This window comes from Bemisia tabaci, chromosome 1 (assembly GCF_918797505.1).
Source record: "Bemisia tabaci chromosome 1, PGI_BMITA_v3".
NCBI lineage: Eukaryota > Metazoa > Arthropoda > Insecta > Hemiptera > Aleyrodidae > Bemisia > Bemisia tabaci.
The window spans coordinates 49,302,337-49,317,895 of NC_092793.1; the positions used below are offsets into that span (position 1 = coordinate 49,302,337).

At 39.1% G+C, this 15,559-nt stretch overlaps 1 protein-coding gene across 2 annotated transcripts; it reads left to right on the forward strand.

The window, feature by feature from the left end:
* Positions 1–468: 468 nt before the first annotated feature.
* On the forward strand, positions 469–11,438 carry LOC109039469 (lysosomal phospholipase A and acyltransferase). Of its 2 annotated transcripts, XM_019054952.2 has the most exons (7): positions 469–1,051; positions 5,163–5,305; positions 6,480–6,720; positions 8,560–8,790; positions 9,142–9,316; positions 9,891–10,016; positions 11,135–11,438. In XM_019054952.2, exons 1-7 carry the CDS (start codon positions 940–942, stop codon positions 11,331–11,333), a joined length of 1,227 nt encoding a protein of 408 aa, XP_018910497.2. In that variant the 5' UTR covers positions 469–939; the 3' UTR covers positions 11,334–11,438. The 2 variants fall into 2 exon arrangements, with proteins under 2 accessions (XP_018910497.2, XP_072158477.1); XM_072302376.1 differs by lacking the exon at positions 5,163–5,305 and having other exon boundaries at positions 475–1,051.
* Positions 11,439–15,559: the final 4,121 nt, after the last annotated feature.

The following is a 15,559-nucleotide window of genomic DNA, read 5'->3' on the forward strand; positions in this document are numbered from 1 at the left end:
CGAATGAAAAGTAATAGTATATTATTTGAAATTTAGAATGGGTGAAAGTTCTTCGTGCACTTAAGAACTAATGAGAAGAGAATCGATGCTAAATAATCAAATCAAGTCACACAGAGTTGTTAAAAATCATCTCACAACACAGAATTGTTTTTACAGTATCTCTACATTAGAGCAGAGTTTGGCTGATATCGGAAGATGCCCATTGGGCTCGTAAATCCAAGCAGTGCCGAGGCAAGAATAGTCGATTTTCGAGATATCCCCATTTGAAGCAATGGTAAAGAATCGATTATGAAGGTGTTCGTTGCGAACACCCTGTTTATCGATCCTTTCCCATTGGTTTAAATGGCAGATCAATCGATGTATCGCAAAGCACGCCACGCCACAGAATTGAAGAGGAAACATTCCTTTTTCCCGTTCCTTCATGCTCACGAACTATTTTGCACTTACTTCTGAGACAGACTGCACTTGTAATTTTTGAGCTACCATATCTGGCTCAGTTTAGAACCGATGTATGTACTATTTTTTCTATACACATAAGTGTTTTTTCGGCTAGAAATTGAAGTTTCTGTTTCAAAATGTAGTCCAAATGACTGACAGGATGTTGAGGTATAATAGTTCCTAACAAGACCCCCGAACTCATCATGCAAGACATGACGTGACAACTCATGATGACGTGAGTATGTACCAATGTTGCCTTAATTAGCAGTAAACGTACCGAATTTTGAATTACCTTCACCTCAAAATAGGAATTTTACCGGTAAACAATGTTCGCGAATGCAGCTGAAAAAATAAGTGGCTTTGCTATAATGGTATTGATGTATCCTCGGAACCGAAGCTCACATTAGTGTTTGGCATCCGGGTGTATCCTATCGCCTCGAGCAAAACATGTTGTGATCGGGTTGAACATACACGTGAAGAAGAAAAACGCATACTTTCTCCATGTTCATTTCAATTTTTCAGTGGCTCCTCTTATTAAGCTTCACCTGCGTCCCTACATGGTCGTATCTTAGTTATGATTACAACGCAGACGTAATGGCACCTGTTATTCTCGGTAAATCATACTTGTGTTAGATGTTTGTCAGAGTCCCAAATTCCATGTTTCTTGATTCCCATGACTTCCGTGTTTTTTAATTCCCATCTGTAATCTCTTGTAGTATTTAATGTGTGAAGATATTCATTTACCAATTCACAAAGAAGAAAAGTATGGTTTGAGCTCAAGCGGTGGATATATGAGTATGATAATGACTCTCCAGCATGGTCGCAAATACCCTACTTCTAATCGCATTACCAAAAGCATGGTAATAATGCTACCATACGTCTGGGAAAAATCGCCATACGTTTTTTCAGTATAGGTCTCCAAGCTCAGAACTGTAGCATGAATTAAGATTGTTGGTCGTGTTTATCAACGCTCTAATTGAAAGTCAAAGAGCTTCCTAGAGGAGGGGCTCATGCCAAAATATTGCGTTTTTAGAAAGACGCATTTACACCCTCCAATTCCCTTATCTGCTAGCAGATGAAGACTTATATTGGAATTTGATAATTTGATCTGAATTTCAATGAGTCGTCTGAAGCGGTCCCACTATTAAAACGCATCATAACCTATGACCTTTGGTCCTTTTCCAGGAGAAAGGCCCGTAACTGAATATTCTTAGTAATTTCTCGAAATTGCCTCCCCTTAATAATTGAGTCTCATCAATAAAGTGTATACATCTTTAAATAAAAGTCAGAATCATACATTTGCAAAGTTTATTGGACGCATTTATGCTGAACGGAACTACACTGGAAAAAAAACACATTGGATCTAGAGTCCAGACTCTTAAAAACATCGACAAGAAAAAATACTCTTGATTTACTCGGATTTCAGCTTAAATCAAGAACCAAGCCTCTTAATTTGAGCGGATTTCCTATTGATTTAAGCTTAAATCTGATTGAATCAAGAGTCATTTTTCTTGTCAATGTTTTCAAGAGTCTGGGCTCTAGATCCGATGTGTTTTTTTTTTCCAGTGTATGTTACACGCAAACCCTGTGCACATAGCTCCTTTTAGCATAAATACGACCTATTGATCTTTGGTTATTCTTGAAACTCATTCTATCAATGGGTCAGTTTCGCTAGTCACATAATCGTGTTTTGATGCTCGATTCTTATATATTAGCTGAAAATAAAAAGATCTGTCCGAACCGCAACTTTCTATTTAAATATTAACCGAGATATCGCCATTAGAAAAGTCGGGGTTTTGACGTCATCCACCGCGGTAGTGACGCTCTTGGTTTCTTCCACATTGCTTTCAATAGTCAACGTGACGCACATTTGCACTAGTTACGAATGTGGAACTTGGATGAAAGCAAGGTGGAAGAAATCGAAGGTGTCACTAACGCGGTGGATGACGTTAAACTCCCGACTTTCCAAAGGGCATATCTCGGTTAATATTAAACGTAGAAAGTTGCAGTTTGGACAGATCTTATTATCCTATATATTAAAATGCAAAGTTCCGAATCTTGGGGCATTAACTTTGAGAGAACCACCGGACCGATTTGCGTGATCTTTTTTTTAAATGAAAGCCCCTGAGCTGTAGATTTGCAGGCTGTGATCGTTTTTTCGATTTTCTCAAATTTTCTCCCATAATTTTCTCAAATTTTCTTCGATGCATTAAAACGGAGGTCCGAATCTTTGGACGTTAACTTTGAGAGAACCACCGGACCGATTTGCATGATTTTTGTTTTAAATGAAAGCCTGTGATCTGTAGATTTGCAGGCTGTGATCGTTTTTTCGATTTTCTCAAATTGTCTTACTTTTATCGACGAGTGAAGTTTAGCTGGGCTCAAATTTTCTCCCATTTATTCAGACTAAAGTCCGCATTTTGGGACATTAACTTTGAGAGAACCACCGGACCGATTTGCATGGGGTTTTTTTTAAATGAAAGCTTCTGATCTGTAGATTTGCAGGCTGTAATTGTTTTTTCGATTTTCTCAAATTTTCTTACTTTTATCGACGAGTAAAGTTCAGCTGTTTCGAGCGGTCATCTGGCCGCTACCTGCTTGCCCGTCCCTAGATACCCCCCCTAGGGTCTCAGCCACCCCTCCCACCACGTTCTTTCGGCTATCTCCGTTTTCTTTCGTATAGCTTTCCTCCCACCAACCTCAAAGAAGGTTTGGGTCGCATTGTCGTTCGTCACTCACCACCCACATTCCGTCGCAATCTCTCGGCTACTCCGCTTCACCACTTCTTGATAGGCATCCTGGCGGTTTGACTGACCCTGACTTATTAACTGCAGCGGTGCGCACACGTATTGCTAACAACATGTATTGTTATGGACATTTCATTCTTATTTGTTCTTTTCTCTTTCCAACTTTGTTTCAAATTTGCTTGATACTTCGTTTCTTCCTCTCTCTTTATTTTGTTGGTCGGTCGACTACGTTGATCGGCTTTTTGCTATTGAAAGCACATTAAGACTTCATGGATTTTCAATATCATCATTTGATCTTCCGGAATTGCTTCCAATTAACCTGAATCTTCAAGGGTCGGAGCCTGACTCTCCTCCCCCTAAAACTATGATTCCATGATTTCTGCCGCTAACCCAGAGCAACATCAAATTATTTCTGAAATAATTAGTCTCATCCAAAATCCATCTTACACGTGTAATGCGATTTTCATTGATGGTCCAGGAGGATCGGGAAAAACTTTCGTTTAAGAATATCTTACTGCGTATTGTACAAAGGAAAACTTAGACGTCATCTCCGTTGCTTGGACAGGTATCGCCGCATCGTTGCTACCTAACGGTCGGCCGGTTCGTAGCAAATTCAAAATTCCTTCGGTTCTGAATGAGAATTCGGTGTCGAGTCTGACGGTTAGCTCAAGAGAGGCTGAGACTATTCGGAAAACAACGATCATTTTTTGGGGTGAAGCTCCCATGGTTATCACGCATGCTCTGGCATGCATCGACCGACTTCTTAGAGAATGGGTAATGATATCCCTTTTCGAGAAAAAATTGTTGTCTAGGGTGGTGATTTTAGACAGGTTTTACCCGTTGTTCCGCATGCTTCTCGCCAAACATTGGTGCAAAATGCAATCAAATTCTCACCACTTTGACCTCTTTTCAAAATCAGAAAACTTACTCAAAATATGAGAACTTTGCAAGACGAAGCGGAGTTTGCAAAATTTTAACTGGGGGGTTAAAAAACTCCGAGGGGGTTTTTGTCATGCTTTTAAGAAACCTCAACGTTTCTAAAGGTTTATCGAATGGTACCCGATTGATCGTCTGGAAACGTTATGAAAATTGTCTTGATTTGCAGGTCATTTCCGGTGAGAAGGCCGGTGAAAGAATTTCACTGCCAAGAATTGATTTGTCACCTGCAGACTCCTCTCTCCCTTTCTCTTTTAAGAGGTGACAATTTCCAATTTGCATTGCGTTCTGCATGACCATCATCAAAGCTAAGGGTCAAACACTGAAGCGAGTCGGCATTTATTTACCCCAAACAGTTTTTGGCCATGGTCAACTATATGTTGCACTCTTACGAGCTACATCGTACAAATATTGAAGTCAAAATTCTTCCCAAAGGCAACCGTACAAAAAACATCGTGCACAAAGAGGTGCTTCGATCTTTTATAAATCCCAAAAGCCTCATAGTCATTAGAAAATTATCAAAAAATAAAAATAAAAAAAATTAAAAAATAACACAAAAAAAGAAAAACTAATAATGCGAGCTTTTTATAACATTTTTCGGTAGAATGGCAGTCTCCACCCTGTAACGCAGAGAGGCAGTTAAATTCCTTGATCTTCTGCCGCAGAATCATCATCATTATTAAATAGATTCCACTAATCGCTCCGATTCCAAATAAAATACTGCACCACCATTGCTAGCTGTGGAGGGCGCCCGTAGGGCGCCCGGAGCAGCTAGTTTTTAGCTAATCTTCAAGAATCAGAACACAATTCTGTGACCATAGCGCAACTGACCCGTTAAATTTTCATCGCGGGGGGAGGCGAAGGCGTGTGTGTGTGTGTGTGGAAGGGTTGGAAACGAAGCATAATTTTTCCTGGAAAACGGACAGAATATTTGACAACTTGATAAATACGTCGAATTAATGGATAATGTGTACATGAGCATTTACGAACAATGACTTGCATTGAGGTAACATCCTCTCCAATTTTTAAACTTTTTTGTAGTTCCCGGAGTTGTTGGAACCCAGGTGGAAGGTAAATGGAACACAACTACGCACCCGCTGTACTGTGAGGGGTCGCAAGGGTATTGGAAACTGTTATGGTTCAAATGGGATATTCTTGCCGGTGGTGATTCGCTCAGATGCTGGGTAATTCAATTGTTCTGCTTCTTTGTGCATTCCTTGCAATAAATATTAATTTGTGCACGTAGATTTTTCTCTAATTCTTCAATGGAGTTGTTAAAAGTAAAAATACGGTAATCAGCCGAATTCGTCGTATAATAATCGTCGTTTAATTTCATGTTCAACAGGATGACACTTGTAAACGCAGTACTTTATTCCTTAAGGGTTTAGCTAAGCGGCTTAGAAATGCCATAGCCGTAAAAGCCGTGGAACACGTCCAATCTCTTGCCGGAAACGGCCAAGAACCATGACAGAGCATCAAAACCGTTCCCCGAAATGAATTTTTACCCGTTGGTAGAGATTTTCTACTCATGGGTAGAAATTTCCTTACGATAAGGAGAAAGTTTCTACTCATAGATAGATACTTCTTCCCGATCGGTAGACAGATATTGCGGAGAGAAGACGAATGAGTTCAACGGCTTCTGTATTATTCATAAATTTTAAAAGAGGCCTGCTGCTTACGCGTTAAAACGTCTGATCGTTAAAAATTAATTTCTAATGGATTAAGTAGATTTACCTACTACACTGAAAAAAAAACTCCGGCCGTGGAGGCGGTACTCACGGGCTATACAGACCAACCGTCCTCGTTTCGGGCTCAGAGTCCAAAAATTTCCGGGCGTAAGAGGCACCCGCAGCAGTCGTAACTTTTTTTTTTCAGTGCTTTAATCCTTAGAGACACAAAAAATGGCCCGAAAATACGAATTCAACAGAGAGAGAGAGTAAAACACGGGTGAAGGAGGGTAAAAGCGTCAAAAAAGCATAAAAAATGTAAAACGTTTTGAGTCGTTACAGGCTTATCTGCAACTCCAAAACGAGTAAAAGTGGTACATACGAATGGTACTGGTAATGGTAAAATTTAGTAGTTGCGTGGATAAGGACTAGGGTCAGGTCGCCATTCGATTTTTGTATTTATTTTATTCCTTTTTGCAGCTTAGAATCAGCCTGCAACGGCTCGAATGTTCCTCATTATTTGTGTGTTGATGCTTTCAGCCTTGTTTACCCATTTTCTACTGTCTCTCCAGTCCACTAATTCTTTAATAATGAATGAAAGCAAGACTTCTTTCGTGGTACTTTTATTAACGATGATTTTATTTTTTACTGTTATTTTTTCCGCGTTTGTTTTGAAAAAAACTCATCCCAGGTTTATAGATATAAGCTAATTTATAACAGAGCCACCCACCGGAGTCACAACCAAATCGGAGTGGAGACACGGGTCCCGGGGCGATTCGGAGATCTCCAACCCGTCGAATACATGACCCGGGACCTGATCACCCAATTCGGGAGTGGATACTTGCAGGATATAAGCAACTCGTTGAGGGCCAGTGGATACGACTCGGAACGCAATCTGAAAGCGGCTGGATACGATGGGCGATATGCACCGCGTAAGTTACGATCCGGCTCAGAGACATTTGGACGTATTTCTATCAAACGGAACTATGTGCATAATGACGTAAGCCCTGATATGCACATATTCTTATGGGTCTCAGGGCTCATGTCTTAATGCACATAGTTCCGTTTGATAGAAATACGTCCATTTCACGTATTGGAAATTAATGATACATACTTGATACTATAAAGAAAAAGTGTGGTTAGATCGTGCACTGAAAAAAAAAAAGCACATTGGATCTTGAGTCCAGACTCTTGAAAACATTGACAAGAAAAAATACTCTTGATTCAATCAGATTTTTGCTTGAATCGAAACGAAATCCGCTTAAATTAAGAGGCTTGGTTCTTGACTTAAGCTATAGATTCTGATTGAATCAAGAGTACTTTTTCTTGTCGATGTTTTTAAGAGTCTACACTCTAGATCCAATGTGTTTTTTTTCCCAGTATGGGATAGCTGAAGCTCTAATAATTGTAAGATGTTGCGTGAAATAAAGAGTCGAAACTTGGATAAGCCTGTACATACATTAAGCCGCTTCTATAGCGCAGCCTCGCGCTCTGCGACGCCCAATCGCCATTGCCCCCTATCCTCCCAGAGATCATCAGGCAATTAGCACCTTCTGATCTCCTTCTCCACCTCTTGTCGACAACCTTTACCAGGACGTCCACGCCGTCGCCTTCCGGGAGGAACCCAATCGAAGACCTGCTTGGGCAACCGATCATCTGCCATCCTTCGCACATGTCCATACCAGACCAACTGCTTGGACCTGATATCGTGCACGATGTCATTCTCCACACCCATTAAATGCCTGTGCCAGTGGAAAATTTCAGGATGAAAAGTGAGAACACCTCACACTTAAACTCGCGGAAAACGGGGGAAAAGTTAGAGGTACGTGCGTGATCACGCGGACGGAAAGGTGGAAATACACCCAGAGATGAATAAATCAGAGGCTATGACATGACGCACTCCTATGACTCTATCCTCATTGATGTAATTATTTCGAACCGCTCAGTCCGAAAATGCCCTTTGTTTTTTCGTATCATGACTCAGTTTTCCAGAAAAGCAACTTTTTCCCGGGGAATATGTGCGCAAAGCGCAAAGCGCAGGCGTATTTTTGTCATGCGTGCGAATCATTTCGATATATTATTCCTGGACCCGTGGAAGAGTGACTAATTTGTATTTTAATCCGCTTAATCCGAATATGACGTCGGTTTTTCTTTCATCACCCTCCAGTCCGTGAAAGGTTTTACACAAAAGGCTCGGAAAAGTCGGCCTTATTGGAGAACTGGAGGGTGATAACAAACAACCGGGGTCATATTCGGATTTAGCAGCTTAAAAAACGAAAGAATCACTCTAACACGGGCTCAGGAAAATTTATCAACATGCGTTACACGCATGACAAAAATACGACAAATTTGCTCATTTTCCCGGGAGAAAGTCGCTTTTTCGGAAAACTGAGAGGTAATGGGAAAAAACGAAGGTCAACTTTAGGGTTCCAAAATTGGTTCCGTTGAATTCCTCGTAAAATTTTCTTCTAGAAGCGTTCTTTAAAATTTAAAATGTGACGAAATAAACATCAAAATTTGTAGTTTTAGTACAAATTTTCATGTCCGACCTCTTCTATTAACTCGATCCACTGTGCGCCGCGCCGGTGCAGATTCTGGTGTTCAGCGCTCTCTTTTTTTTCTCATTGTCGGTTATAATGCAACTCTACGCACTCTATGGGCACAAAAATGAACTGGCCCGCCCTGCAGATTAATTTGTTTTATCCTGAAGAGTCGAGAGGTCAATATTCGATTTTTCAGCCCAACTCAAGAAAACTGTTCTTACCCTACAGCTCAACAAGTGGAGATCGGATACTACGCACAATTTACAAAACTAGTCGAGAGAGTTGCAGCTGACACAAAGCGGAAAGTAGCGATCATCACGCATAGTATGGGAGGAATTATGGCCGCATACTGCCTTATGAATAAAAGCCAAGCCTGGAAGGACAGACATATCCACGCTTTCATCGCTATTGCAGCACCTTGGCTTGGCAGCGCAAAACCTGTGGAAGTCTTTATCACAGGTTAGTTTCAAATCTAGAGACAAAGAAAGACAATTAAGAGATTGATTTCTCGGCAATGGTGAAGGCCTTAAGTTTCGGGGCTCCAACATTCAACTTTTGACCTCCCTACTAGGTTTGTGTGGAACAGCGTGTTGAGCATTTCGTTTAGCAAACAAGCCACAGTCAAATTTCAGTAAACCTCTTGGCGCATACGTCACTCGAATGTCAGAACAATCAAAACATCGAATCGCATATTATTGCGTAAAAATTGATCAATTTTCTCAATGAGCATGATAAATTCCTAAATTCTCTGAATAATAACGGTTTAAATCACGAGTATATCGATTTACTTCTTTTTCTATTGTTCACTAGGAGCTGACTTCAATATTCCAACATTGGATAAATCAGAAATGAGGGAACTCCTCAGGACTTTTCAGTCCATGGCACTACTCTTGCCTTCAGAGGAAGCATATGGAGACACAGTTTTGGTTGAGTGGCTGAACAAGAACAAAAATTACACAGCCAAGGATTATAATCAATTATTTCAGTGAGTACTTAATGAGCGTTTCTAAAGTGAATGCTTAATAGGCTTATTGATGCCTTTTTCAGCCCTCTCATCGGCCAGCGATGCAAGTTGGGTCAACAAATGAGCACATTTGAAGCATCTAGTTTGAACTTAGAGCACATAGCTATAATGCGATAAAAGCTGGCAGAAATTTTTTTTACGAACTCAAGAATGCTATTTTTGCAATGCTTTCTGATTTTGTATTTTCTAATAGCCGTTAACTTTGATGGAGCGATACTTACTCCCTATACTTCATACGTCACGTTATTTTAATTTCCATAGAAAAATTATAATAATTTTAATACTGCTGGAGATTTGGAAATACTGAGACAATATTGAAGATATATTGCTTCTAAAGTGGGTTTCATCGAAAAATAATATCTCAAATGAAAAACGAAAAATACAAATTTAAAATACTTTCCTCTTCATTGAATTATTTTAAACCTCCCATTACGATTTAACGTATTCCTCTAAATGCTACTCTGAATCTGCATGCTTCCTCTGAGTCAGTTAGCAACTTATGTATTTGTTTTTGTTTTTTTTTTTTTTCTTCAAGCGACATTCACTATACAGACGGCTATCTGATGAGGCAGGATGCCCGCTCGTATATGCCCATCCAAGGAAATAAGTTGGGAGTGAAGGTGGTTTGCATCTGGTCTCATGGGCTACAAACCCCTTTCAAGTAAGTATGTGCAATGGGTCCGTTGAAATTTTCAGCTCCTATCCTGCAATGGACAGAGAGAAATTTTGCGAGGTATACAGTCAAGAAAATATTGGTCTCTTTACGCAGAGATAACGTTGTAACGAAACTCATTAGACAGGCAGGGATAATATTTCTTCACGACGTTCCTGTAAATATCGTCATAAAATATATCCAAAAGAAATTGATGCATTACAGCATTGACTAAAACAAAAGTAATACAATTGAAACTAAGTGAAAATGAACACTTAGGCAGAGAATATGCATCAGCTCAATACTTTGCTACCTTCGATGAACAAAATTGACACAATATCCCATGGCAATGTTGGTGTCTGTTTCAAAAGTAATGTTTCTCATCGTTGTAATGATCATTAATGCAGGGCCTTTAAGGATATCGAATGAACGTTGAGACAAAATCCCCTCGCAGAGTATACAGGCAAGAGTTGTTTCTTGCAAAAAATAGGAAAAAAAGATATTTACTACGGAAAAAACCCTCAAAATACTCAATGTTTCAATGGCCCATTTCAATGACCCTTCTTTTACTTTTCAAACACCAAGTCGTCATGCTACGGATTTTAGTAGGGTATGTGAACTAGCAGATGAATAAAACTACACATTAGTTTGTACAACATTTGACGATTTATGAAAAAAAAAAAATCAAAATCTTCCAGGACATTGTTGGGGACAGTTTTAGTTTAATGTTGTCAGAAGCTTTGAACATCATATTGTGGCGACGAAAAAAAGGTATTATCCCCCCCCCCCCCCGAAAAAAAATTAAAGTATATAGACAGAAAAAAGAGGTCAAAGAAAAAGGTGGTTCGGAACGTTCTTTTTAAACTAACAATTTTGAGATGTTCTTTGGTCAAATTTTGTGTAGGAATAATACCTGGACGTACTCTAGTTTGATACGTCGTACGGAAATTCATAGGAAATGTTCCAATTCAGAATTTAGATTTCATTGATTGATCGATCGACTATGGAATCGTTCATTCAAGAGCAGTTTATCGGTTTGCGTGATACTCGTCATTTTGATGGTGCATCATCCCACCCCTTACGTAAATAAATTTTGATGATTTTAATTTTTTCTCTTGAATTTTTAGGATGATCATAAAAGGCAACAACATTACAAACCCAACGTCAGTTAATTTTACAAATGTTGATGGAGATGGTACGGTGCCACTGAAAAGTCTGCGCTACTGCGAGAAATTTCCTCGAGTTACTTCTTACGAAGTTTCAGGATACGAACATTCACAAATAATGCACTCACAGAGGTGCTTGACTATATTAAATCCGTCTTAGTCAAAGCAGAACCTTTTCAGTGAAACAAGTCTTTAGGAAGAAAAATACACTGAAAGAGGCAGTCAACAGCTGGAAAAAACTGTAAATAAATTATGATTCAATTCAGCTACCGCTTTTTCTTTCATTGTTTCTACTTTACTTTTGTCCCCTTCACTTGATTTTAGTTAGTAGGGTTTCATTCATAGCCATTCCCTGAACAGCTCCTTTATCAATTAATACTACATGATTAACATACATAAGATTAAGAGAAATTTAAGGAGATCTCCAACGAATCTAGAGAAAAATATATATACATTAATTATCTTGAATAATTACTACGTAATTACTTCGAAAATTGACCCTGAAGAAAGATTACAATCATCTACCTTTAAAAATATTGAAAATACTAACGAAAAATATTTGAAAGTTTGAAAGTTTAAGGTAGCTGAGTACTTACTTGAAAGTTTGTCAAAATCGTAAAATTATTACTCCTTGTTTTTTTTACATATATTTTGCACGGCGGAAAATTAATGACGTGCAATGATCTACACCCTTGTTTTTTGTTTGTTTTTTTTTCATACCGCTATGTATTTTTTGTTCTTTCGGAACACTTCGGACGATTTTTTTTCAGTCAGGCAACAGGAATTTTGATGCCTTTTGACATTTTGATTGCAAGGCTCTAAAAGTTAAGCGGATGCTGGTGTGTAATGAGTGGATATGAGCACTTTCAATTTGACCTTGAATTAATGGGCGACTAAGTGTTCAAGATATTAAAAAATGCTTTAAAAAACCATCATCGCAACTCAGGTCATTGCACGAATTTTCACTAATGAGCGACAATTTTTATATATTAGCATTTTTCCTCAGAATAGGAGCATTAACTTATCAAAGGAGTAGAATTAAAGTTTTGTGACCGTGAATGATTCATTGTTTCGCATAATTGAAAAATTGGTTCAACCACTTCAACTGAACACGGTTCGTGTTTCGATTTTCTTGAAACCTCATTTCCGTACATACGCATTTCGCAAATATGCTCTGATTATTCTGTTCCTCCGTAACTTTTCTTACGAATCATAACTTTTAAGTTTATGCCTGAGCAAAATTGTCTAAAATAATGACCTCAAGGGCTTTACCTCTAAAACTCTCACGAAACCAGTACTGCGCGCAGTACCGGTATCTTTCTCCTGATATTGATTCTTAGTGCTGCGATACTAACCTCCTGTTTGTACCTTTTAACAACATTTTCCCCTCTCTGTACTTACGTTGATTAGAAAAAAGTAGACTCGCATCACACGCGCGAGTAATCATTTTTTTGTAGAATGCTTCCCAGCACAGATTTACGCACTTACAAGGAAAAAAGTGGTGGAACCCTCTCACATCGAAAAAAGGAAACATCTACTCTTCAACTGTCTGACTTTTCTGAGGTAAATGGATAAAAAAAAGTGATTTCCGTCAGAGTGTCTTTATTCAGGGGCGGCCCTTTGGTGAAAGTGGATGCTTCAGTTCGCAAAGTTGTGCCCTTCTCCTACCGGTGTTCTGAAACGATAGACCAAATTTTTCACTCGTTATGTTTAAAATTTTGCCCTCTCAGAGCCACACCAAACCTCAAAACCAGTACAATCGGTCTAGATACCATTCCTTTCGCGTCGGTAAGTTTTTTTTTTTTTTAAGAATTACCTATAACCTATTGAGAACGAAAGCCTGACAAATATGGATATTTTTTAAAACTTTGGCTGCCGTAACTTCGAGGTGTCTTACTTCAGGACCCGCATTTTCAGAGAGAAAGTCTTATTTTGAAGGAAACACTCATCCCTTAAAATGGCGTGCCTCGTTAAAAAATGGACATCTTGTATCAATGGTAAAAGTGAGAAACCACGTATCTCTATTGCGGTGTTTCAAAATTTCCGGGCCTGCTTCATTTGTCCATAGAAACACACGCCAAGTTTATAAATCAAAATTACGATTCGCAGTATCTTAAAAACTCATTTAATTCTACTAATATTCACAGTATCAAAATACAGCTAACGTCCAGTAGCTCCTCTCAGGCTCTTTCATCCAGATATACATCGACGATAAAACTACAAAACCACGTAATTCGTTTATGATTTAACATTATTCCTTGAAGTTCGTTCAGAATTTTCCTCGCACGAGGAAGAAAAATCATAGAACTTTTAAAGCACTGACGTTGTGTCGTTTTATTAAAAAATTAAGTATGACAGCAGTCTGCATCGTCGCAAACTGAGATACCTTGTTTTGGGAGTTTCATCGTACACTGAAAAAAAAGTAGCTTGAAACAAATCAAAATCAGCTTGAAGCAAGCTGGAAAAAATCTTAAATTTGCCGCCAAGAAACGTATAGCTTGAAATAAGCATGGCCGTGCTGCTTGAAATTAGCTACCCGGCGGAATCTTAATTATTTTTCGTTTAATGCTCGGATCCAATACTAAATACTGAAAGTTTTATTCATTTTTCATAAAATTCCGTAACGTAGGGATAAAACGTTACTGATTCTTCGACATGGATCATGTTGAAGTCGTCGTGCGTTGCCGCGGGTTTTGTTCTCGGTTTGCAGCACTGTTAAAATGCGCGGCTTTTGGAGATCTCCTGGAATGACTTGAGAATGTAGGAATGTATAACTTAATGCCCGTGTCGAAAATGAAGGCGGAGTGGTTACAATCCAATGGAAACTTAATTCAAGAAGTTGGCTGCAAACTTAATTTAAGTCTAATTTTTTCAGCTATTTCCAAGATTCGTGTCATGCTTGAAACCAGGAATCTTGAATCGAGTATACATTATCTTGAATCAAGAAACAACTTCTTAGAATTAGCAGCCATGGTGGCTTGATGTAAGACTCAGCAGGTTTGACTCAAGATTTTTGTGCTGCTTAAATCAAGCTAGCAGGTGATCCAAGCTATAAGGTAGCTGCAATTAAGAATCTCGAATCTTGAATTTAGCAATAAATTGCTTGTTTTAAGATAAAAATTCTTGAATCAAGCTGATTTTTTCTCAAGATTCCGAGACGGCTTGACCGTAGCAGACTTTTTTTTCCAGTGTAGATAAGTGCTTTACGAAGCCTGAATAATTTTCAGATTTACCGAACCTGCTCCGGGCACTGGTAGCATTGCACGTAGCGACGTTGCTTTCGGAAGCGCAGCGACCAGAATCAGAGTGGTCTCACCTCCACGTCCTGGACTATGGCCGTGGTGACGTCATGGAAACGAAGAATTCTTATCTTCTGGCTGCAATCAGCACTAGTCAATTCGTAACGGCAACACGCACACCACAGGGCATTGAAATAAAAAAAATGCGCGATGCTGATACAAGAGTGAAGGTAAATTACGATACGTCAGGATTTGAAAAAAATAAAAATTTGTAAATGATGAGACAATGAACATTTGTTGCTCGCTGAGAATCTGTAAAATTATAAGAAGCTAATTGGTCACTATACCAGCAACGAATTTTGACTTGCGAATACATTGTTTCAAAGCAAAATGACGCGTAGAACACGATGAAAAGCGAAAAAAAGAACTCAGAAACCGAGAAATACGCTGATCAAAATGCCCAACTTTTCCGCAAATTTAAAAATTTCAGGTCTCGCGCCGAATTGAACGATGTCATCCAGCACCAATCAGAAGCGAGCTCGGGTTTCTACGACTTCCATCCAATGTCTTTCTATTCCTCACATAAGAAAACAATAGGAAAGTCGAAACTATATCTTCAGAATCAAAGAATCGAATCTCCTTTATGTTATCTGTAGTACACATTCAGTCATTCTACACTGAAGTAACTTTTATTTTAACTAACATGAGTGGAAAATGAGAGGAGATAGCGACTTGACCGCCGAAGTGCATCACTTTAATCATTTTCCCGCTACTCCGGTGCCTTTGAGATTCATTCGAGTGTATAAACTTTTAAAAACGGGGTTTTCCAGGATTTTGGCTCCAAAAGTACGCAATAAATCACCATGTAATCTACTCACTTGATACTTTCAGAGAATTAATGAAAAAAAACACAAGGTTCATAGTGACAAATTGCACTTTTGGACAGTGGCGTAGCCAGGAAGGGGGTGGGAGGTCTAAGGGGTCCGTATCCCCCCATGACGGGAAAATCGTGCCGTCGTTAAAAAAAGTCGTTATTCGTGATTTTCAGGAAATTTACGATATCGATGGCCATAGTGCGAAACCAAAACCTCCATCTGTGACGTTGCAGACTTCCTGTGATTTCATTGGAGGACTAGTCAACTTGATT